This window comes from Choloepus didactylus, chromosome 2 (genome assembly GCF_015220235.1).
Source record: "Choloepus didactylus isolate mChoDid1 chromosome 2, mChoDid1.pri, whole genome shotgun sequence".
In the NCBI taxonomy this organism is placed as follows: Eukaryota; Metazoa; Chordata; class Mammalia; order Pilosa; family Megalonychidae; genus Choloepus; species Choloepus didactylus.
This window is the reverse complement of record NC_051308.1, coordinates 79651810-79676559: the sequence shown is the minus strand read 5'-3', so window position 1 is coordinate 79676559 and position 24750 is coordinate 79651810. Positions and strand designations below refer to the sequence as shown.

The following is a 24750-nucleotide window of genomic DNA, read 5'->3' as shown; positions in this document are numbered from 1 at the left end:
GAAATCTAGTAGAGGGAATAGCTTATGCAAAGGCTCTGAGGTAGAAAATAATAATGCCCATTCAAGAAACTAAGAGAAGGTCTCTGTGGCTAGGTGGTGATTCCAGGGAAATGTTATAGAGATGAGGCAGGCAGGGTCCAGATCACATAAGTCACCTTAAAGATTGAAGACTTTATCTAAAAGGTAATGGAAAGTTAACAGAGACTTTAGGCCAGGAAACAAAACTTTTAAAAAAAGTTTAAAACAGTTAAAATGAGGAATATAAGTACACATTAATTTGCTATTTAATTCGTTCTGGAATATGCTCTTATATCTAGTGATCCAATCATACTAAGAATTTTTACATATATGGGACAAACTATCTAGGCTTCTGATATTTAATTGATTTCTGAAAACAGAAAAGATCCTAGGACAGTTAAACAAAGCAAAAACAATAATTGAGTACATATACTTAGTACACTTTAAAGCAATGAACTTAAGTCCTGAGTTTCTTTGCTTTTCATCTTTACCACCTATTAACACGAAATGCAAATGAAGGTGTTATAATAATGATGACAGGGGAAGAAGAAAAGTGTGTGTGTAGTTTCCCATTTTTTTAAGGAGAGCAGGTTTATGACAATATCAGTATTACATTCTCTGTGCCCTATAGAAATCAGTAGAGACTATAAAAATTAAAAGGTTTTTTCTTTTGGTTGGCTGTTTTTAGGGAAAAATGGCAGCTTCTGGATAATTACACAGACTTTTCCATCAATATTTTTATTTTAAATTTGGGACACAAGATGGCTTTGGTAGTACTGTGCCTAGGGTAGTAAAGAGATGTGTGAGCATTAAGAACTTCTGCCAATAGACTATGAGAGGCTATGTTTATTTTTATTCTTAAATACTCTTCTATCTTTCCTATAAACATCTCTTGTCTTCTCCAGATTGTCTGTGTCCAATAAATTAGCAGATAAGATTATAAGGTGTGGTTCTCTGCCAGGTATTTGCTTACTGGCAGTTGGGAGAAATTCCTGAAGATGAATAAGGTTTCCTTTAGTAGATATTAGGAGACTGGAGAAGGATAAAGAGAACACACAAACACCTGCTAGCTCTGGCTGCCATTCACCAACTCTCACCTCACTGTCTCCCAAACCAGAAGTTTCTTCTGCATCTGGACAGCGATGCTCCCAACTGATCCTCAGGCTCAGTGATTCCCTTTTAGGAATGAATGAATAAATATACACTTGGCAAACTGCTTCAGAAAGGCTGCTGACCTCTGATCTAAGAAATCTTGTATAACAGGAGACCTGAGTTTAAAAGTCAATTTGTATTTGTCTCACTATTTGAAGAGAATGAATCACTCACCAGATTGAATCACTTATCCCTATGGTCTGAGGAGTGGTTCTAAAGAGAACACAGGCCAGCTTCATACGCATTGTGTACCTGAGTACAGTAATCAATAAATCATCCTTCTCATCAAAATAGAAACATATTTATTAAGTACCTAATTGTGCATATGATTTGGAAACATTCAGAATATGTAGGCTAAATAATAAAATAAATCACTGCTTGGTAAGGTTTCATGGAACAGGTGAGATGCCTATTACTATAAAAAGGGAGGAGGCCTGCTTGTCAGGTTACTGAAACACTAGGTAAATTTGGTAGGAATATTAAGAGTAGCTTCTCAGTGAGTACTTGGTGCCTGGTTGAAAAGTGGCCTCTGCTTACTTGAGCAGAAATGGGATTATATTAGGCTGTTTTCAGTGAAATAAGAGCTTTGGAAAGTTCCAAACCTCTGGAATCTGAGTCACAATGGCCTAATATATTCTTTTCTATAATCAGAGTCAGGGATAAAGAAAAAGATCTTCTAGCACTTAATGAAAATTAGATTTGGGTGTGTGGTCAGACCTATGAGTATTATAGACAAAGACTAGATAATTATTTAAAAGTTATTTTGGAACATAATTTTATTTCCAGTAGTTCTAAATTATTCTTTTTAGCTTGATATAAAGAATAAAAAAGCAGAAAGAAAATTAACATTTATCAAGTGCCAGTGTTGCATGTCAGGCACTCAGGTAGGGAGTGCCATATGTCATATCATTAACGCTTACAGAAAGCCTGTAAAATAGGTAATGTTTCTATTTTGATCAGGGAGGAGACTGAAACTTGACTGAGATGGCAGAATTTGGAATGCACACTCAGGTCTTAGCCTATTCTCTTCTCATGAAATTACTTAGCGAAACTTAGGCAGAAACCAAAAAACTTCAAATCAGGTAGGCCTAAAGGATATGAGGCAGCCTCTCCTCTTTAATTTCTTTTGGTTTAGATGTAATTTATACCTGCAGAAAAAAAAGTGAATAAAATATGTTGTAGAAAGATGCTTATATTCTACAAGCCTGCTGGGGGGGGGGGGGGCAGGCATATAAAGAGGTAAGATTGGAAAATATGTTTTGAGCAGAATGTAAATTCAAGATCATAATTTTTCTGAGTTCTGTTGATAATAACTTTAACTCAATCTGCCGAAATGCAAAAAATATTTTCAGCAACAAGACACAAAAAGTATGTATCTCATCATTAACATCAGCTGAATAAATTCTGTTGATTTTTGAAAACTGCTTTCAAAACTGGTATCTATGTCTTATTATCTGTAAAATGTCTACTCTTGTCTCTAGTTTGTAGGGGAATTGTAAGGCTATTGGAGAATCTTATACAATTCTTAGGGAAGCTGTTATAAAACACAAGGTTTTTTTTCTGACTCTCATCTGTATTCCTAAAGTACTTTGTTTTTACCTCAGTTACAGCACCTGTCATACTGCATCCTGATCACCTCTTTCTGCTATCTCTACCAGAAGGTGAGTTCCTCCAAGATGGGGACCATGTCTCTTTCATGTTGATATCCACAGTAACCTGGACAGTGCCTGAAATACACTGTGCTCAGTAAATGTTTATTGAATAAACCAACAAACCACAAAAGTATTTCTTTCTGATCTCAGTTTCCCTATTTTCAAAATGAGAAAACAATATTTTTTCCCCTACAGTACTTATCAGGAGTGTCATGGTATTTGCTTATATACTGTTTACTGAAGATAATGTGCTACAGAAATGAAAGGTGTTACGATAAGGGGTAATTACTTTACATAACATAGCATTTTTATTCTTGTTAAAATCTAAAAAGAAAAAAGTCCAACCAATAAACTCCAGGAAAGAAAAGTAATTTAGGTAAATGTAGCAGCAATAATTTCCATTCTTGGGTTCCCAGGGTTGAAGGAAAAGCAGGATCCAATGCAAGAGATAAGAACACTCTCTCACTAGGTGGCTCTGTTTCCCGCGAGTGGGCGGCGCTGGGCGGGATATTAGCGGGCATTGTGTCGCTGTAATCACCGCACGTCATACCGCATCATACTAGGCCGTTGCAGCACGAAGAGTATCGTTCAGTCTCTATCAAGGATAGAGAGCTAGAAATATATCCTTGGGATTTATTTCAAAGTAGGCTGTACTTTCATTTACTTCAAATTTATGCATGATGTTCCAAACAAACACTGTCTTCAAAGTGCCTTTTCAGTGGAAGACAGTAACAGTCAGGCACCCAAACCAAAAGAGACCATTAAAATTCTGATTTTAACTATCCAGTGAGGCTGCGTTCCTGGGAGATCTTGTACCTTTACATATCCTAAAGTATTTCGTTTAAATGATTCCACAACACTACGAACCAGAAATATAATTTGTAAAATGTCAAATAATTTCTCTAAACCATTAGGATGACTTCTCCAACTACTACTCAGTCATTATTACTGACTTCATCTTTATTGCTTTTAGCTTACAAACCTGACACAAAATATAGATAGACATTCAAATATTTGATTTGCTCTGTGAATGAAAATCCTTTTCCTAGACGTTCATCGGAATTTCAGGCATGTATCCTGGTATCCTTGATACTATTTTACCTAAACGTTTTCCTCTCTAACCCAAAAGATATAGTGACAAGTTCTAAATCACTGCAGACTCCTGAGAGAAGGAGGAAGGGTGCAGAGGAGGGAGGAGTTAGGAGGTATGCCTTTGATAATCAAGAGGGACCCCCACTGGGGGGTACTTCTAAGGGAGATGGCAATAGTCAGTTTTTTGCCTAGTCCCGGGCTCTGAATACTTGAAAAGCACTGTAGGCCTTCTAGGACATGATCCCACCCTCACTCTGGCCTCCTCGCAGCAGGAGGTGGTTCGGGAAGGCCGCGCAGGGAACTCCGAGGAGGATCGGTAGTCGAGGGTGTAGGGAAGTGAACGGTGGGGGTGAGGGTGGGTGGGCCTGTGGGTAGAAGGGAGATCTCGGGGAAGGGTCCACCCGTCCCGGTAAGTCGTTATGTTTCAGTCGGTAAGAGAGGGATCGCGGCTGTCGTGTGCCGTTCTCCTCCCTCAGGGACCCCGTACTGGAGGGATCCCGCCTCCCAGAGCCCAAGGCAGTTGTGGGGAAACCCCTGGCCCTTCATCGCCGCCTGTCGCCGCCGCCTCGCCCTTCCTACTACAGCCCGCTGTCCGCCAGCCTCCAGGCCCTGCATCTTCTTCGCGTGGTCGGGGTCTTTCCACGCTCGGCGCTGAGAGGAAACTATGGAGGTGGTTCCCGCCCACGGGCGGGTGGGAAAGCCCACGGTGAATGCCTCGGGGTCTCTCCCTGTCGCCAGGGGAAAGGGGAAGGGGGGAGGAAATGGATATCACCATCAGGAAAGAACTACCCTGATTTCCAACCTGGGGAAGGCCTTTAGATGGATGGGAAGCCAAGGGGGAATCCTGGTCGGTCTCCCGGGAACCTATTCGCCACGGGGAGGGTCACCCGTCCGCACACACTGGTTACTATGACAATATAACCACTGCCTCCAGTTGCCATGGCAGCTGCTTATCCAATCCCTTGATTTCCTTTCTCTTCCTCCCTGGGCTCCGCCCCATCCCCTCCAACAGACTCTCTGTGAGCAAGGGGAAGGGCCGCGGAGAAGAGGGGCTCCTTCGCGTCACTCTAGCGCGCGAGAGAAGACTAGAGTCGAGGGACCGGCGGGCGGAACTGTAGGAGGAAGGGGCGGCGTTTCCGGCGGGGAACAGTGGGAGAGTGGAAAAAGGAAGAGCGAAACTGGGTGGAGTGGAAAGACAGGGGAAGACTTTGCGTGTAACTCTCGATTGATTTGTGCTCGATGTTCCCGGTGAGGCCGGGGTTGCCCCCTCGCGCGGGAGGAGAGGGCTGGATTAGCAGGAAGCTAGTAAGCGCCACCAGCAAGTCGCTCAGCAGCAGCCGCACAAGGACCAGACAGTTCGTTGATCCCAAAGGAGAGCGCTACAGAGAGGCGGAAATCATATGGTGGGACCGGTGCCACTGAAACATCGCGAGAGGGACCTCCACTTCCTTCCTTTGCTTCTCCCTTCTTTCCCCCGCCCCTTTCCCTTCTCCCTCCCTCTGCCCCCTCCCGGGTCGGAGTGTCCCTGCGCCCCACCGACCAGAGCAGCAGCAAGAGCCGCTTTCCCCGCTCCCTCCCCCTCGCCTCACTCACCCCCACCCCCGCGTCGAGCGAGGAGGAGCCGGAGGAGAGGAAGATGGCGGCGGCCGCCAGCACCCGCGGGGCCGCGGGGCCGCTCCGAGGAGCCTGAGAGACCCACGGACGTTTCGCGGGAAGACGCGGCGGCGGAGGATGAGCCTGCAGAGCGCGCAGTATCTCCGGTGAGTGCTGAGACCGACCTGGTGTATACGGGGCACGGACCAAGGGCTGGAGCACGAGCAGCAGACACAGAGGTGGTATGTCTGGGGTGGCGGGGGTGTTGCTGCGTTCTATTCTTCCAGGGCCGGGAGGCGGGGGCTTTGACGGGGTCCTTTGGAGGGGGCGGAGCGGGCACGCGCAGGCCGGTATCGGTGCCTGGCCCTTGCCGGCTGAGCTGAGCTCCTGCGAAGCCGGCTTGTCGCGATGCGGGGAGGAAGGTTGGGGAAGCGTGAGAATGTGTGTGCACGCGCCCTTGCGGGCTCACTAGCGAGGGGTGGGGGCAAGCGCCCGGGAGGCGGCGGCGCCCCGGAGTAGAGATGGCTGTGTGTAGAAGGGGTCTGGTCTCCGTGGCGGGGAAAAAGTGGTATGGCGTGGGATTGGTTGGAACCACGCTTGAGAAGAGGACAGGGTGGAAATCTGCACACCTGAGGTGGGGGTGAGGGGCGAGAGGGAGGTCGCAGGAAACGAGCTAGCTCTTCATTCTCAGGTTGGGAATACTGAGGATTAATGTCATCTCTAGTTACTTGGCGGGGTGGGGTGGGGGATATAAAGAGGGAGAACGGATGGGGAAGTGAGGAAGGAGAGAGGTTGGCTTCCCCAGAAGAAACTGGGTTTGAATTAGTGTAGTCGGTAGATACCCTGCTGAGTGTCATGAGCGTTCATTAAGAGTGGTGTAAGGAACTTGGGAGGTAGAGTGACGCATGGATACAAGAGTGTGATGTGTGTCTGCGGTGGAGGGAGGGCGGCAGTTGCTACACATTTTAGGAGGGGAAAGATGCAGAAATATTGGAATTTAGTGCATAATGGTGAGAGCATACTGAATGGAAAGGCACCAGCAATTGGGCATCCAGAAAGGTTCCGTGAAAGCAGAAAGGGCTTGGAGGTAGAGGAAAATGAGAGTCCAAAATTCTAATGGTGGAGAAGAATAAGAGTTCTAGAACCTAAGATTAATTGGGTAGTTGCTACTACTTAGAAAAAGGGAAGGAAGACCTTCAAACGAGTCCTTTTTGTTTTCTGGAGCAGAACTAAAAAAGGCAGGCCTTAGGGGAAGATGTGAAAAAAGTCGTTTCATATCTTGCAGAGGAGGGAATTAGTTGGGGTTGAAGCCTGAAATGAGCAGAAATGTCACTTTAGCTTTATAATGAAGTGAAAGTACTGAAGTGTGAGTGGATTTCTGTATGTCTATTGCAAGAGAAATTATGCAATGATACATGAGAATGCCTGCTCTACCTTTGAAAGTAGTAATATTTTTATTAAGAAGAGTATGGTGAGAAGAATTGATGGTGTCTTTGAACTGTGGTTGAATGCTAGAGTTTAACAGGGACAGGTTCCACACAGGTGTGCCCATTGAGACCCTTTTTTTTCTCTTTGTTGTTTAATATACCAGATAAACTTTATAAATATAACTACAGCAAAGATCTGTGGGCCTGTAGAGGGCTATGAAAACCACTAGGATAGTCCCTAATCTTAAGGAATTTGCAGCTTAATGTCTATTCGGCAAGTAAATAAATAACAACACAGATTAGAATATGATAAGTACTGTAAAAGATAGCCAAGTGTTATATGAGTCCAAAGGCGGGAGATTGCCGGATCAATTGGAGGGAATCAGGAAAGACTTCCTTTATTCATTTGCTCATTCATATGCTTATGATTCATCAGATGTTTTGTTGATCACCTGCAGTATGGGACACATTGTACCAACTGCTGAGAATAGAAAAATAAGAACCCCACCCTGCTTTTACAGAGCTTATAGTTTGTTAGTCTTCAAGGAGAAAATGGTACTTAAAATGAACTTTGAAGAATAAACACTGTTCTGACATACATAGATTGGGAACAGGAGATTCCAGGTAGAAGGCAAGTGTGAGCAGATATAGGTAGGTAAGGAGGTGGGGAATGTGTTCAGTTGTATAAGAATGTAGGGTTATACAGCTGGAAAGGCTTAGATAAAATTTTATAAATGATCAAGTTTTACCCTTTTTACAAATGATGAAAGCAGAGCCCAAAAAGTTAAAAGTGTTGAAGATTATAATATGTGGAAACTCTGTAATTCATATGTCTTCTGATTCCTTATCAATTAATGTTGTGCTGCATGTTTGAGTTCATTCATTCTTTCAACAAATGTTTATTGAGAGCTTCTAGGTGCAGAGAATATGGTGGTAACAGGGTGAGCATGGGAGAGTATATTTGTAGGAGGCAGTTAAACTTATGAACAGATAAATATATATCAGATGGTGGCAGGTACTAGGAATAAACAATAAAATAGCAATGTGCTGTTTTGTATAGACAGGATTGTTAGGGAGAGCCTATTTGGTAAGGTGAGCATATTTGAAAAGAGGGTATTGAATACCATGATGAGTAGTTAATAGTTAAAATGGGTGGACAATCGAGAATCCTTGATAATTTGTTTAGAAGAGCATTCGCATGTTTATATCTATGTATTACAAAGATGAATCTGTTTGTGTTGTGTAACAGTGGGCAGTGACGGCCAAAAGTAAGGTGGTGGCAGTGGGACTGGAAAGGTATGAGGAAAAACAGATTGAGTGGTGGCATTTTTAATGAGAAAGTCAATTAGCTTTGAGCCTCTTCTGTGTTGGTGTATCTTTTTATAAATTGGCTGGTAGAGAAGACTTCTTATCCTTAGGTTGTAGAATCAATGGTAGACAGCTGAGATGAATTTATTTGAAGAAGGGAGAAAAGAATAAGAATGAATACACTGTTTAAAAAACCTCTATTTTCCAGCTAAAATTGAATGGGCAAAATAAGGGAGGCACAGGACCTGGAGTCTCATAAAGATTCTAGGAAGCTGATCTTTTCTTAATCTTGTGCTTCTGTCCTAAGAAAATGAAGCGAGTCTTAGAGTTGATAGGAGTCTGGGGCTGAGGTGGGGACAGGGAATAAAGAAAGGCTTACACCAACACAGTTTTCCCTTTAGCTAATCATTCCATTTAATGTCTGCTCTGGGAAGACTAGAGAATGTCTTTACATTCCTTTTCTTTTCTTTGATAAATGCAAAACTGCTCGTTTTTTATAGACAACTCAGGGAAGATGCAGAGTATTGCTGAATAGGGTGGCTCCAGGTTGGGGATAGCAGTCATTCTTTATGACCTTATGGAAAGAGTTTTGTTGCCTGCCTTTGTCAGTGGTGTAGGACCATGACTGGACAGTTTTTAAACTGCATAGCTACAAATTCTTCTTCATGTAGATGAAAATTAGTTTTGTCTCAGCTGAATTTTAATTTGCTAGAGTAAATGAACTGGGGTATCTTGGCATTGAAATGGTGGGAATCCAGGGAGCAAGATGGTAATTTCAAGAGTGAGAAATGAGGCTATGTGGTAAGAAGGAGTTAAATATCAAGGGGACTGAATTAATTTCAACTTGTAGACATAGAGTAAAGAGATGAAGAAAACCTATCCTCTGTATGGGAAAGAAGATGATGTTCTGGAAAGGAAAGGATGATGATATTTTTTTGTTAAAAAGGAATTGTCATTTTTTTGTAATGACAAAGTTCCTGTCTAAGTGAATAAGTTGACAAGTGTTATTTAATGAAAGGATAAAAACAATACTTTCTTATATATAAAAAAGAAATAGTCTTAGATGTGGGGGTTCTAGGATGAATAACGTTGGTAATTTATTACTCAAATTGAAGGAAAATTCAAAGTTTTTTCTTTTAATTTATGATAAAATGAAAAAACAGACTGGCACCTCTGTTGAGTAAGAGAAGAGGGTGTATTGAATATAGTTCATTTGATGGGGGTTGGAGAAGGATGAGGATGGTAAGTGAGGCATAATATGCTTTAGAAGAATGGTATTTTGAAAGAATGAAAATTTAGAAATTAACATATCAATAAGTTGGAAAAGCAGTGGTGGAGGGTGTATTGAAGTGCCAGACAGGGAAGACATCATCAAAGTTGTTTTGGAAGATGAGCAGGTAGAATAATCGTAGCCGTAGGAAACACCAGCCTCAAATCCTGTTAAGAAAGGTGGCAGAGGTGCCCCTGAATGACATCTGCTACCATTGAGGGTTGTTCTGTTCATACTGGGTATTCTCTCCAACTTTCCTCCTTTCTTGCTTTATTGTTCTCCTCTTTTTGTCCTTAATTTCTTCCTATGCTATAGACTTTCCAATGAGAGCCACTAACTTTTTTTTTTTTCATTTTTTCATCTTCATTTTATTGAGATATATTCACATACCACGCAGTCATACAAAACAAATCGTACTTTCGATTGTTTACAGTACCAATACATAGTTGTACATTCATCACCTAAATCAATCCCTGACACCTTCATTAGCACACACACAAAAATAACAAGAATAATAATTAGAGTGAAAAAGAGCAATTGAAATAAAAAAGAACACTGGGTACCTTTGTCTGTTTCCTTCCTTCCCCTGTTTTTCTACTCATCCATCCATAAACTAGACAAAGTGGAGTGTGGTCCTTATAGCTTTCCCAATCCCATTGTCACCCCTCATAAGCTACATTTTTATACAACTGTCTTCGAGATTCATGGGTTCTGGGTTGTAGTTTGATAGTTTCAGGTATCCACCACCAGCTACCCCAATTCTTTGGAACCTAAAAAGGGTTGTCTAAAGTGTGCGTAAGAGTGCCCACCAGAGTGACCTCTCGGCTCGTTTTGGAATCTCTCTGCCACTGAAGCTTATTTCATTTCCTTTCACATCCCCCTTTTGGTCAAGAAGATGTTCTCCGTCCCACGATGCCGGGTCTACATTCCTCCCCGGGAGTCATATTCCACGTTGCCAGGGAGATTCACTCCCCTGGGTGTCTGATCCCACGTAGGGGGGAGGGCAGTGATTTCACCTTTCAAGTTGGCTTAGCCAGAGAGAGAGGGCCACATCTGAGCAACAAAGAGGCATTCGGGAGGAGGCTCTTAGGCACCACCATAGGGAGGCCTAGCCTCTCCTTTGCAGCAACCGTCTTCCCAAGGGTAAAACTTATGGTAGAGGGCTCAACCCATCAAACCACCAGTCCCCTATGTCTGTGGTCATGTTAGCAACCATCGAGGTGGGGTAGGCCAATACCCCTGCATTCTCCACAGGCTCCTCAAGGGGGCACTACATCATTTTTTTTTCCTTGTTTTTCTTTCTTTCTTTTTTTTTTTTTTTTAACTTTCCCTTCTTTTTTAAATCAACTGTATGAAAAAAAAAGTTAAAAAGAAAACAAACATACAATAAAAGAACATTTCAAAGAGACCATAACAAGGGACTAAGAAAAAGACAACTAACCTAAGATAACTGCTTAACTTCCAACATGTTCCTACTTTACCCCAAGAAAGTTACCTAATATAGCAACATTTCTGTGAACTTGTTCCTACTATATCCATCAGAAATTAACAGACCATAGTCATTCCTGGGCATCCCCAGAACGTTAAATAGCTTATCTGTTCTTCTTGGATTATTGTTCCCCCTTCCTTAATTGCTCTCTATTGCTAGTTCCCCTACATTCTACATTATAAACCATTTGTTTTACATTTTTCAAAGTTCACATTAGTGGTAGCATACAATATTTCTCTTTTTGTGCCTGGCTTATTTCGCTCAGCATTATGTCTTCAAGGTTCATCCATGTTGTCATATGTTTCACGAGATCGTTCCTTCTTACTGCCGCGTAGTATTCCATCGTGTGTATATACCACATTTTATTTATCCACTCATCTGTTGAAGGACATTTGGGTTGTTTCCATCTCTTGGCAATTGTGAATAATGCTGCTATGAACATTGGCTTGCAGATATCTGTTCGTGTCACTGCTTTCTGACCTCCCGGGTATATACCGAGAAGTGCAATCGCTGGATCGAATGGTAACTCTATATCTAGTTTTCTAAGGAACTGCCAGACTGACTTCCAGAGTGGCTGAACCATTATACAGTCCCACCAACAATGAATAAGAGTTCCAATTTCTCCACATCCCCTCCAGCATTTGTAGTTTCCTGTTTGTTTAATGGCAGCCATTCTAACCGGTGTGAGATGGTATCTCATTGCGGTCTTAATTTGTCCTTAATTTCTTCCTATGCTGTAGACTTTCCAATGAGAGCCACTAACTTTTAAGGGAAATGTCCACAAATTGTATTGTTAGTTTTTGGTTTTGTTGTTGTTGTTGTTTTGCATAATACCTTTTTAGTGAAGAGGCTGCCTTCCATTGACACACTTCTTTGTCAGAACTTTTTTACCAGAGGTAGAAATAATACAGCAGCCATAGGGTTGTTTTCCCAAGACAGCAAAAAAGTGGTTGTCATTTAAATGCTGATTGAAATGCCCAACATACTGTAAGGTAAAATTTGTGACTGTAAATCTTGGGGCAGAGGGAGACAAAAGGAGGCAATAAAGCTGGGTAAAGTAGCAAACATTGCCATTTCCTAGCCTGGGAGGAGGGACAAGGAAGTTAGTGGGAACATTTTGGAGGAATATGTATGCTAAAAAGGATAGACTCCGGGTTCTAGAAGAGTCTGGTAGTGCTGGGCCATGTATTCACTGTCTCTGAGTGCTTCAAGTAGTCATCCTATAGTATATACTGACGTTAATATACATGATCCGTGACTCCTTCCTCCTGCCCTGCCCCCCTTTCCCACCATACAGAAGATGTAAAGTAGCTTTAGTCCCAGAAAATCAGCCAAAATTTCAGTTTGTAGGTAAAATTGTTTGAAATAAATGGACTGTCTCTTGAGGCTTATAAATCTATTATTTGTTCTAATGGTGGCTAAATTATTTTGGCAGTTAATTTCTGCTTCCCTTGTGGTTTCAGTTGGATTCAAAATTTATACTTCCTTTTCTAGCCTATGTTTCATTTCTTTGCTTTCTAACATCTGCTGTGTTCTATCTTCATCGTCAGTGAAGCAATTGCTGATTTTTTTTTTTAAGATTTTATTTTATGGATATGTTATAATAAGATCTAGATCACTAGTGTAGCAAGTTTTGGGTAGCTTTAGGATGGAGAGTGGTTCCGATGTTAAAGGAGCTAGCTTGCTTTCTACTGGAAAGCAATGTACTGTTTTTTCATCTTTAACCATGGCTAGCCTTCCAGATTTTTTTATTGGTGGCATAAATGAGTGTCTGAACGTTTAGATGGGTTAATCTATTGCTCTTGTTCAGAGGATATATTATTTCACTGGCAATGGATTGTTCATCTGTATGTGGGTATGTTTGTGGTGGTCATTATATGTTGCCTGCCATTTAATTTTCTCAATCAGACTATTTTTTAATTTAGTTACTATATTGTTGTACACTTATCATTGGTCTGGGAGATTGTAATTAGAAGGGCTAATCAGCAGTTACAGGAAAATACAAGAATGGCATTTTGGTGAACATATCACACAGAAAGTGAGAACCTGTAACCAACTCCTTTCTTGTTAGCATGCAAGTAGATCTCCTAGGAAGGTAGCTTTTACTCTCCTATAGATTTGGTTTTTAGTCAGTGGAAAGAGGAGGTGACTCAGTTGTTGAAGAAAATTTTATGAAGCTTAGGCAGACTAAGTAAGTAGCAACTTTCTACTTTTTTCTTATCTGTTTTATTTAGAACAGGGCTTCTCAACTGGTACTTATTGACATTCTGGGCTGGATAAGCTCTTTGTTGTGGGGGTTGTCTTGTGCATTGTAGGATGTTTAGCAACATCCCCAGCCACTAGATGCCAATAATATTCCTCCCCAATGTAACAACCAAAAATGTGTTCACACATTGCCAAATGTGGATGGCAAATTCATCCTGAGTTGAGAACCACTGATTTAGGAAATGCATTTAGAAAAGATGTATTGTATATGCACAGGGTAGGTTCATATTCTTGTTTTCTTCTCCAAGCTACAGAGTACTTTTTGTGCTTATTTTATCAATTTTCTCTGAGATAGTAATAAACTAGTTTCCATGTTTAGACTTTACCCATAAACACTTGTACATATTTTTAAATATATATATTTAAAACTGTTATATTTTTAATGGCAATTATTGAATTTTTTACAGCATAATTATAGGGGCTTTTCCAAAAGGAATCTTATAGATACTGGGGAAAGGCATTTAAGTAACTGTAATAGCGGATGAACTGATGAGTGTTATGATAGAGAACAAAGGTACTGTGTGAGTCCACCTAGGGAAGAAGAGATTTATTCTGACAGGTAAGGGTGGAAGGAGGCCTTCTTGGAGGAGAAGAGATTTAATCTGGGTCATGAAAGATGGATGGGACTTTAAAAGTGGATGTTGGACAAATGGACATTTTAGGCAGAGGGAACAGCTCATGGGTCATTTATTTCAAATAAATTTAAAATTTTCATTCAGTCTAATTTAACACGTGACATTGGTATTCCAAACCAGCCTTTCTAACTTTTAGTTTTAGATACAATAGGTTTATGGACAGAAGTATAGTTGAGGAAGTGGTTATGCTGAAGATTGATGGCTGGTATGGGCCTTGAAAAGGAGAAAAAAGCAATTTGCTGATGTAGATTCGTACAGAATTCCTTCTTTTACTTTTGCTCTTGATTGTGTACCATTGCTCCGGGAACTTATTTCAGTTGTACTCTCTCTACTTTTAGTCTTTTTAGTTATTCCTCTTTACTAATCTTCTCTTCAATGAACCAATCTCAGGTGTCCTTAAAAATTGTTTTCTGTTCCTGTTTTCACTTTTGCTCTTTCCTTCCCTACCTTTCTTTTATGACTAACCATTTCAGGTTTGCCCTATATTATGTTTTTCCTTTTATTTACCATTTACTTTTCCTTAATCCTCATAATCCAGCTATATTTCTTTAACACTTTATTGGAATTGATATTTTCAAAGATGCCAAAGACCTCCATGGCCAAATTCATCCACTGCTTATTTCCCTTTTTCTCTCATGCTCACATTTTTGTTTTTCTTTCTGTCTCTCTGTGTCTCTCTTTCATGTTCATCCACCTGTACACCCACCCATCTGCCCATCCCACTAGTAAACATTCAGTTTGGGCCAAGGTATATCCCAGGTCCCTGGGGATTTAAAGAAATTATACTCTCAAGTAGTTTTACCAGACTTACAAGTAAGTATATATAATTACCACATAGTTTATACCTGCTAAGGTGTATACACAGGGGCCTTATGAGAAGTTCTTGAGATCTGTTGCTTTCAACATTGAGATCTTGAATTGTGATTATCCTGTCTCTTATGTAGTTTTCCTGTCCCAACTCAGGTGAAAAGAAAGGCATAACCTTATTCCTCTATTTCCCCCTTTTCTCTCAATATTTTTTTTCTTCAGATAGCATACTCACTCACAGGGCTTTTACTGTCACCACATCATCACTGTTTAAAATCTATCAGGCATCTAGATAGTACAAATCATTGTGCTGTGTCCTGGTGAAACAAATTGGTATAACAGCCATTCAGAGAATTGATTTCACTATTTCATGAAATGGGCATAAACGTAAAATAATGTATAACAGAGTATAGTATAGTGAGTATAGTGGTTAAGAGCAGAACTGCCTGAATTCAGATCACAGCTCCACAGCTTTGTGTTACTTTGGGCAAGTTACTTAAACTTTGTGCTTCAGTTTCCCCATCTGTAAAATGGGAGTAATAATAGTATCTACCTCATAGAGTTATAAAGATCAAGTGAGTTAATATGCGTAAGTTAATATGCGTAAAGTCCTTGGAATAATCCTGGCACATAGTAAATAAGCACTATATAAGCTTTATTTATGTGTAACACATGAAAATGTTGTATCTCTGCCACTGATCATTTTGCACCTCTGCCTTCTGGACATTTCTAATTTTGAAATCTTATTGTCGTATCAAACTCAATACTCTTGCAAATCAACTCTATCCTTCCCTTTCTCTTCTCCCCACTCTGTCCCTCATGTTTGCTGTTTTCCTCATTGGTGCTGCCATTGCACAGTCCCTCCACACCTACCCCAATCCAGGTTCAAAACCTTGCAGTCATATTTGAATTCTCCCAGTTTCTCCACCCTCTTCCACATGGTACCATCTTAGAAATGGAGGAAATTTTTCCTCTTCGTCAGTGCAGTCAATTTTATACCCATAGTGTTGAAATAGTTTCCCAACTGTTACCTCACCTGCAGTTCTTCTGCAAATATCAAGAGGAAAGCATTGATTTTGGGTCAGATGAATCTGAAGTTTAAACACAACCTACTACTTTCTCTGGCTTTTGGCTAACTTAACTTCTCTGAGCTTTCATTTCCTTATCTCTAAAGTGGAACACTGAGCTCATAAAACTGCTGTCAGTGTTAAACTGAATAACAAAGGTTTATGTATTTAACAAATTCTGGTTCTCCTTCTCCACCAGCTCCACTCCACCCTCACTGCCAATTAATATTTTGCATTGTTTCTATATTAATATTCCTGAAAAAGAATTTTGTAAGGGTCTTACTTGCTTAAACACCTTAGTTTGGCATTGTTGGCCTTCCATTAAATGACCCTTATCTACTTCTGCCACATATCATGTTATACTTTGATAGGAACCAACTGCTCTAGCCAGTGTAATCTGCTCATTGTTTTCTAAACACAGAGTATCCATTCCTGCTTTAATCTCTCTTTCCAGACCTTTCCCCTATAGGAAGGAAGTACCATCCTCCATTACCTTAGTTTAAGCCTTACCTTCTCTGTGACTACTTCCTTGTCTACCCTGATGAGTTCTGTGTTCTTTGAACCCTGTAGCATTTCCTGTCTTTCAGACATTTGGCGTTTATTTGCAGCTAGACGGAATATGATAGAAACCATGTCCCAGCAATTGAGCTCAGTCTTAAAGGGTGAGTACGTTTAGCCAGGTGAAGAAAGAAGGGAAGAGTATAGTAGGCAGAGGAGCAAAATGAGTAAAGGCCCAGAGGAATTCTAAGAAGTATGATATTAGTAATGGGTAAGAGTTTAGTTAATGTAAATATAATGATCACATGAGACTGATAGGTTATGTTATATAAATTAAAGATTCTGATTAGTTTCTATCTAATTCTCAGTTTTCTGAGCCTCAGGTTCTGTTGCAACAAACCTTGTTATTAGAACAATTTATATTTGAATGCTGATTTTATTGTATACATTCCTACTGGAATAGAGGGACATAAGAGAAAGATATTTATGCAGTGCCTGTAGTACTTCCTTTGAGATACATAAGGACTTAGATTTTCTCCCCCTACTTTTTTTTTTTTTTTTTCATTTTTATTAAGATTGTTCAGATACCATGCAATTATCCAAAGATCCAAAGTGTACAATCACTTGCCCCTGGGTACCCTCATACAGCTGTGCATCCATCACACTTAATTTTTGTTCAATTTTTAGAAACTTTTCATTACTCCAGACAAGAAATAAAGTGAAAGATGGAAAAAAAAAAAAAGAAAACTCTAATCCTTCCCTAACCAACCCCCCTCAATTGTTGACTCGTAGTATTGATATAGTACATATGTTACTGTTTATGAAAAAATGTTGAAATACTACTAACTGTAGTATATAGTTTGTAATAGGTATATAGTTCTTCCCTATATGCCCCTCTATTATTAACTTCTAATTGTATTGTCATACATTTGTTCTGGTTCATGGAAGTGATTTCTGGTATTTGTACATTTGATCATGGACATTGCCCACCATAGGATTCAGTTCTATACATTCCCATCTTTTGACCTCCAACTTTCCTTCTGGTAACATATATGACTCTGAGCTTCCCCTTTCCACCTCATTCACACACCATTCGGCGCTGTTAGTTATTCTCATATCTTGCTACCAACACCCCTGTTCATTTCCAAACATTTAAGTTCATCCTAATTGAACATTCTGCTCATGCTAAGCAACCACTCCCCATTCTTAAGCCTTGTCCTATATCTTGGTACCTTATATTTCATGTCTATGAGTTTACATATTATGATTAGTTCCTATCAGTGAGACCCAGCCATAATTGTCCTGATGTGTCTGGCTTATTTCACTCAGTATATTGCCCTCGAGGTTTTGTCATCAACCCATTTTTTTTTAATATGGTTTTGTTCACTCAACATACATTCCATCCGAAGTAAATAATCGATGGTTTTCTGCATGGTCATACATTTATGTGTTCACCACCTTCACCATTATCTATATAGGAGCATCTACATTTCTTCCACAAGGCAGGAGGGAGAGTCAAAAAAGGTAGAGAGGTAAAAGAAAGAGGAAAAAAAAAGACAGCTAGGAAGCAGCAAAAGGAAAAATAACCTTAAAGTAGAATAAAGAATCAGACAATACCACCAATTTCAAGTGTCTAACATGCCTCACCTATCCCCTCCTCTTATCTGCATTCACCTTGGTATATCACCTTTGTTACATTAAAAGAAGCATAATACAATGATTCTATTAGTTACAGTCTCTAGTTTATGCTGATTGCATCCCTCCCCCAGTGCCTCCCCATTTTTAACACCTTGCAAGGTAGACATTTGCTTGTTCTCCCTCGTAAAAGAACATATTTGTACATTTTATCACAATTGTTGAATACTCTAGATTTCACCGAGTTACACAGTCCCAGTCTTTATCTTTCCTCCTTTCTTGTGGTGTCTCACATGCTCCCCACCTTCCTCTCTCAACCGTATTCATAGTTACCTTTGTTCAGTGTACTTACATTGTTGTGCTACCATCTCCCCAAATTGTGTTCCAAACCATGCACTCCTGTCTTCTATCACCGTGTAGTGCTCCCTTTAGTATTTCCTGTAGGACAGGTGTCTTGTTCACAAAGTCTCTCATTGTCTGTTTGTCAGAAAATATTTTGGGCTCTCCCTCATATTTGAAGGACAGCTTTGCTAGATACAGGATTCTTGGTTGGTGGTTTTTCTCTTTCAGTATCTTAAATATATCACACCAGTTCCTTCTTGCCTCCATGGTTTCTGCTGAGAGATCTGCACGTAGTCTTATTAAGCTTCCTTTGTGTGTAATGGATCGCTTTTCTCTTGCTGCTTTCAGGATTCTCTCTTTGTCTTTGACATTTGATAATCTGATTATTAAGTGCCTTGGTGTAGGTCTATTCATATCTCTTCTGTTTGGAGTACGCTGCGCTTCTTGGATCTGTAATTTTATGTCTTTCATAAGAGATGGGAAATTTTCATTAATTATTTCTTCTATTATTGCTTCTGCCCCCTTTCCCTTCTCTTCTCCTTCTGGGACACCAATGATACGTACATTATTGTACTTTGTTTCATCCTTGAGTTTCCGGAGACGTTGCTCATATTTTTTCATTCTTTTCTCCATCTGCTCCTTTGCGTGTAGGCTTTCAGATGTTTTGTTCTCCAGTTCCTGAGTGTCTTCTTCTGCCTCTTGAGATCTGCTGTTGTATGTTTCCATTGTGTCTTTCATCTCTTGTGTTGTGCCTTTCATTTCCATAGATTCTACTAGTTGTTTTTTTGAACTTTTGATTTCTGCCGTATACGTGCCCAGTGCTTCCTTTACAGCCTCTGTCTCTTTTGCGATATCTTCTCTAAACTTTTTGAATTGATTTAGCATTAGTTGTTTAAATTCCTGTATCTCAGTTGAAGGGTATGTTTGTTCCTTTGCCTGGGCCATAACTTTGTTTTTCTTAGTGTAGGTTGTAATTTTCTGTTGTCTAGGCATGGTTTCCTTGGTTATCCAAATCACGTTTTCCCAGACCAGAACAGGCTCAGGTCCCAGAGGGAAGAAATATTCAGTATCTGGTTTCCCTGCAGGTGTGTCTTAGAAAATTGCTCCACCCTTTGATGCCTCGGGTCACTGTGCTTTTCTGCCCAGCAGGTGACGCCTGTTAGCCTATAATTCTTGACTGGTGTGAGGAGGTGTGGCTATGTTCCCCCAGGCTCTGGGGTCTGGTTCTGAATGGAAGGGGCCCCATCCCTTTCCTCCTAGAGAAGACAGAGCTCCCAGGTGGAGGTCATTAGCATTTCAATGGTCTCTCTCTCTCTGCTTGTGGTGTCTCCACCCTTCTCAGCTTCACAGCCCTGGAAACTGAAAATGACTGGGGCTTTCTCCACTGAGCAAAAAAAAGAAACAGGAGAGGCAGGGCAAGATGGCAGACTGGTGAGCTATATGTTTTAGTTACTCCTCCAGGAAAGTAGGTAAAAAGCCAGGAACTGCGTGGACTGGACACCACAGAGCAATCTGTCTTTGGGCATACTTCATAGAACACTCATGAAAACGTGGAACTGCTGAGATCACCGAAATCTGTAAGTTTTTGCGGCCAGGGGACCCGCGCCCCTCCCTGCCAGGCTCAGTCCCGGGGGAGGAGGGGCTGTCAGCTCCAGGAAGGAGAAGGGAGAATTGCAGTGGCTGCTCTCATCGGAAACTCATTCTACTGATTCAAACTCCAACCATAGATAGACTGAGGCCAGACACCAGAGACTCTGAGAGCAGCCAGCCCAGCAGAGAGGAGACGGGCATAGAAGGAAAACAACACGAGAAGCTCCAAAGTAAAAGCAGAGGATTTTTGGAGTTCTGGTGAACACAGAAAGGGGAAGGGCGGAGATCAGGCCTTGAGGCGCATATGCAAATCCCGAAGCAAGGCTGATCTCTCTGCCCAGGGCACCTTTCCTTAATGGCCCTGGTTGCTTTGTCTATTAGCATTTCAATAACCCATTAGATCTCTGAGGAGGGCCGTTTTTTTTTTTGTTTGTTTGTTTGTTTGTTTGTTTTTTTTTTAAATCCTTTTTGCTTTTTCTAAAACAATTACTCTAAGAAGCTCAATACAGAAAGCTTCAAAGAATTGAAATTTGGGCACGTCAAGTCAAGAGCAGAAATAAGAGAGCTCTGAGACAAAAGGCAATAATCCAGTGGCTGAGAAAATTCACTAAACAACACAACTTCCCAAGAAAAGGGGGGTGTCCGCTCACAGCCACCATCCTGGTGGACAGGAAACACTCCTGCCCATCGCCAGCCCCATAGCCCAGAGCTGCCCCAGACAACCCAGTGTGACGGAAGTGCTTCAAATAACAGGCACACACCACAAAACTGGGCGTGGACATTATTAGCCTTCCCTGCAACCTCATCTGAATGTCCCAGAGCTGGGAAGGGGGAGCAGTGTGAATTAACAGAGCCCCATTCAGCCATCATTTGAGCAGACTGGGAGCCTCCCAACACAGCCCAGCAGCCCAGAACTGCCCTGGGGGGACGGCACTCACCTGTGACATAGCACAGTCATCCCTCAACAGAGGACCCGGGGTGCACAGCCTGGAAGAGGGGCCCACTTGCAAGTCTCAGGAGCCATACGCCAATACCAAAGACTTGTGGGTCAGTGGCAGAGACAAACTGTGGCAGGACTGAACTGAAGGATTAGACTATTGCAGTAGCTTTAAAACTCTAGGATCATCAGGGAGATTTGATTGTTAGGGCCACCCCCCCTCCCCGACTGCCCAGAAACACGCCCCACATACAGGGCAGGCAACACCAACTACACACGCAAGCTTGGGACACCAATTGGGCCCCACAAGACTCACTCCCCCACTCACCAAAAAGGCTAAGCAGGGGAGATCTGGCTTGTGGAGAACAGGTGGCTCGTGGACGCCACCTGCTGGTTAGTTAGAGAAAGTGTACTCCACGAAGCTGTAGATCTGATAAATTAGAGATAAGGACTTCAACTGGTCTACAAACCCTAAAAGAACCCTATCAAGGACAGCAAATGCCACGAGGCCAAAACAACAGAAAATTATAAAGCATATGAAAAAACCAGACAATATGGATAACCCAAGCCCAAGCACCCAAATCAAAAGACCAGAAGAGACACACCTAGAGCAGCTACTCAAAGAACTAAAGATGAACAATGAGACCCTAGTACGGGATATGAAGGAAATCAAGAAGACCCTAGAAGAGCATAAAGAAGACATTGCAAGACTAAATAAAAAAATGGATGATCTTATGGAAATTAAAGAAACTGTTGACCAAATTAAAAAGATTCTGGACACTCATAGTACAAGACTAGAGGAAGTTGAACAACGAATCAGTGACCTGGAAGATGACAGAATGGAAAAAGAAAGCATAAAAGAAAGAATGGGGAAAAAAATTGAAAAACTCGAAATGGACCTCAGGGATATGATAGATAATATGAAGCGTCCGAATATAAGACTCATTGGTGTCCCAGAAGGGGAAGAAAAGGGTAAAGGTCTAGGAAGAGTATTCAAAGAAATTGTTGGGGAAAACTTCCCAAATCTTCTAAACAACATAAATACACAAATCATAAATGCTCAGCGAACTCCAAATAGAATAAATCCAAAAAAACCCACTCCGAGACATATACTGATCACACTGTCAAACATAGAAGAGAAGGAGCAAGTTCTGAAAGCAGCAAGAGAAAAGCAATTCACCACATACAAAGGAAACAGCATAAGACTAAGTAGTGACTACTCAGCAGCCACCATGGAGGCGAGAAGGCAATGGCACGATATATTTAAAATTCTGAGAGAGAGGAATTTCCAGCCAAGAATACTTTATCCAGCAAAGCTCTCCTTCAAATTTGAGGGAGAGCTTAAATTTTTCACAGACAAAGAAATGCTGAGAGAATTTGCTAACAAGAGACCTGCCCTACTGGAGATACTAAAGGGAGCCCTACAGACAGAGAAACAAAGACAGGACAGAGAGACTTGGAGAAAGGTTCAGTACTAAAGAGATTCGGTATGGGTACAATAAAGGATATTAATAGAGAGAGGGAAAAATATGGCAAACATAATCCAAAGGATAAGATGGCCGATTCAAGAAATGCCTTCACGGTTTTAACGTTGAATGTAAATGGATTAAACTCCCCAATTAAAAGATATAGATTCGCAGAATGGATCAAAAAAAATGAACCATCAATATGTTGCATACAAGAGACTCATCTTAGACACAGGGACACAAAGAAATTGAAAGTGAAAGGATGGAAAAAAATATTTCATGCAAGCTACAGCCAAAAGAAAGCAGGTGTAGCAATATTAATCTCAGATAAAATAGACTTCAAATGCAGGGATGTTTTGAGAGACAAAGAAGGCCACTACATACTAATAAAAGGGGCAATTCAGCAAGAAGAAATAACAATCGTAAATGTCTATGCACCCAATCAAGGTGCCACAAAATACATGAGAGAAACATTGGCAAAAACTAAAGGAAGCAATTGATGTTTCCACAATAATTGTGGGAGACTTCAACACATCACTCTCTCCTATAGATAGATCAACCAGACAGAAGACCAATAAGGAAATTGAAAACCTAAACAATCTGATAAATGAATTAGATTTAACAGACATCTACAGGACATTACATCCCAAATCACCAGGATACACATACTTTTCTAGTGCTCACGGAACTTTCTCCAGAATAGATCATATGCTGGGACATAAAACAAGCCTCAATAAATTTAAAAAGATTGAAATCATTCAAAGCACATTCTCTGACCACAATGGAATACAATTAGAAGTCAATAACCATCAGAGACTTAGAAAATTCACAAATACCTGGAGGTTAAACAACACACTCCTAAACAATCAGTGGGTTAAAGAAGAAATAGCAAGAGAAATTGCTAAATATATAGAGACGAATGAAAATGAGAACACAACATACCAAAACCTATGGGATGCAGCAAAAGCAGTGCTAAGGGGGAAATTTATAGCACTAAACGCATATATTAAAAAGGAAGAAAGAGCCAAAATCAAAGAACTAATGGATCAACTGAAGAAGCTAGAAAATGAACAGCAAACCAATCCTAAACCAAGTAGAAGAAAAGAAATAACAAGGATTAAAGCAGAAATAAATGACATAGAGAACAAAAAAACAATAGAAAGGATAAATATCACCAAAAGTTGGTTCTTTGAGAAGATCAACAAGATTGACAAGCCCCTAGCTAGACTGACAAAATCAAAAAGAGAGAAGACCCATATAAACAAAATAATGAATGAAAAAGGTGACATAACTGCAGATCCTGAAGAAATTAAAAAAATTATAAGAGGATATTATGAACAACTGTATGGCAACAAACTGGATAATGTAGAAGAAATGGACAATTTCCTGGAAACATATGAACAACCTAGACTGACCAAAGAAGAAATAGAAGACCTCAACCAACCCATCACAAGCAAAGAGATCCAATCAGTCATCAAAAATCTTCCCACAAATAAATGCCCAGGGCCAGATGGCTTCACAGGGGAATTCTACCAAACTTTCCAGAAAGAACTGACACCAATCTTACTCAAACTCTTTCAAAACATTGAAAAAAATGGAACACTACCTAACTCATTTTATGAAGCTAACATCAATCTAATACCAAAACCAGGCAAAGATGCTACAAAAAAGGAAAACTACCGGCCAATCTCCCTAATGAATATAGATGCAAAAATCCTCAACAAAATACTTGCAAATCGAATCCAAAGACACATTAAAAAAATCATACACCATGACCAAGTGGGGTTCATTCCAGGCATGCAAGGATGGTTCAACATCAGAAAAACAATCAATGTATTACAACACATTAAAGACTCGAAAGGGAAAAATCAATTGATCATCTCAATAGATGCTGAAAAAGCATTTGACAAAATCCAACATCCCTTTTTGATAAAAACACTTCAAAAGGTAGGAATTGAAGGAAACTTCCTCAACATGATAAAGAGCATATATGAAAAACCCACAGCCAGCATAGTACTCAATGGTGAGAGACTGAAAGCCTTCCCTCTAAGATCAGGAACAAGACAAGGATGCCCGCTGTCACCACTGTTATTCAACATTGTGCTGGAAGTGCTAGCCAGGGCAATCCGGCAAGACAAAGAAATAAAAGGCATCCAAATTGGAAAAGAAGAAGTAAAACTGTCATTGTTTGCAGATGATATGATCTTATATCTAGAAAACCCTGAGAAATCAACGATACACCTACTAGAGCTAATAAACAAATTTAGCAAAGTAGCGGGATACAAGATTAATGCACATAAGTCAGTAATGTTTCTATATGCTAGAAATGAACAAACTGAAGAGACACTCAAGAAAAAGATACCATTTTCAATAGCAACTAAAAAATCAAGTACCTAGGAATCAACTTAACCAAAGATGTAAAAGACCTATACAAAGAAAACTACATAACTCTACTAAAAGAAATAGAAGGGGACCTTAGTAGATGGAAAAATATTCCATGTTCATGG

The 24750-nt window shown here is 40.5% G+C and overlaps 2 protein-coding genes across 3 annotated transcripts in view; one reads left to right on the top strand and one right to left on the bottom strand.

Annotated features, from left to right (window-relative positions):
* The window catches only part of NMNAT2 (nicotinamide nucleotide adenylyltransferase 2), a 204460-nt gene extending 198695 nt beyond the window's left edge, over positions 1–5765 (bottom strand). The window contains exon 1 of one of the 2 annotated variants that reach the window (XM_037825201.1): positions 5693–5765. The gene's annotated coding sequence lies outside the window, so the exon portion shown is untranslated. Of the gene's footprint in view, positions 1–5507; positions 5630–5692 lie in introns of those variants that run through there. The other variant, XM_037825200.1, reaches the window with a different exon arrangement.
* Positions 4488–24750, top strand: part of SMG7 (SMG7 nonsense mediated mRNA decay factor) — a 112486-nt gene continuing 92223 nt past the window's right edge. The window contains 1 exon segment of the mRNA XM_037825198.1: positions 4488–5674. Coding sequence (XP_037681126.1) covers positions 5646–5674 — 29 coding nt within the window. The 5' untranslated portion in view covers positions 4488–5645.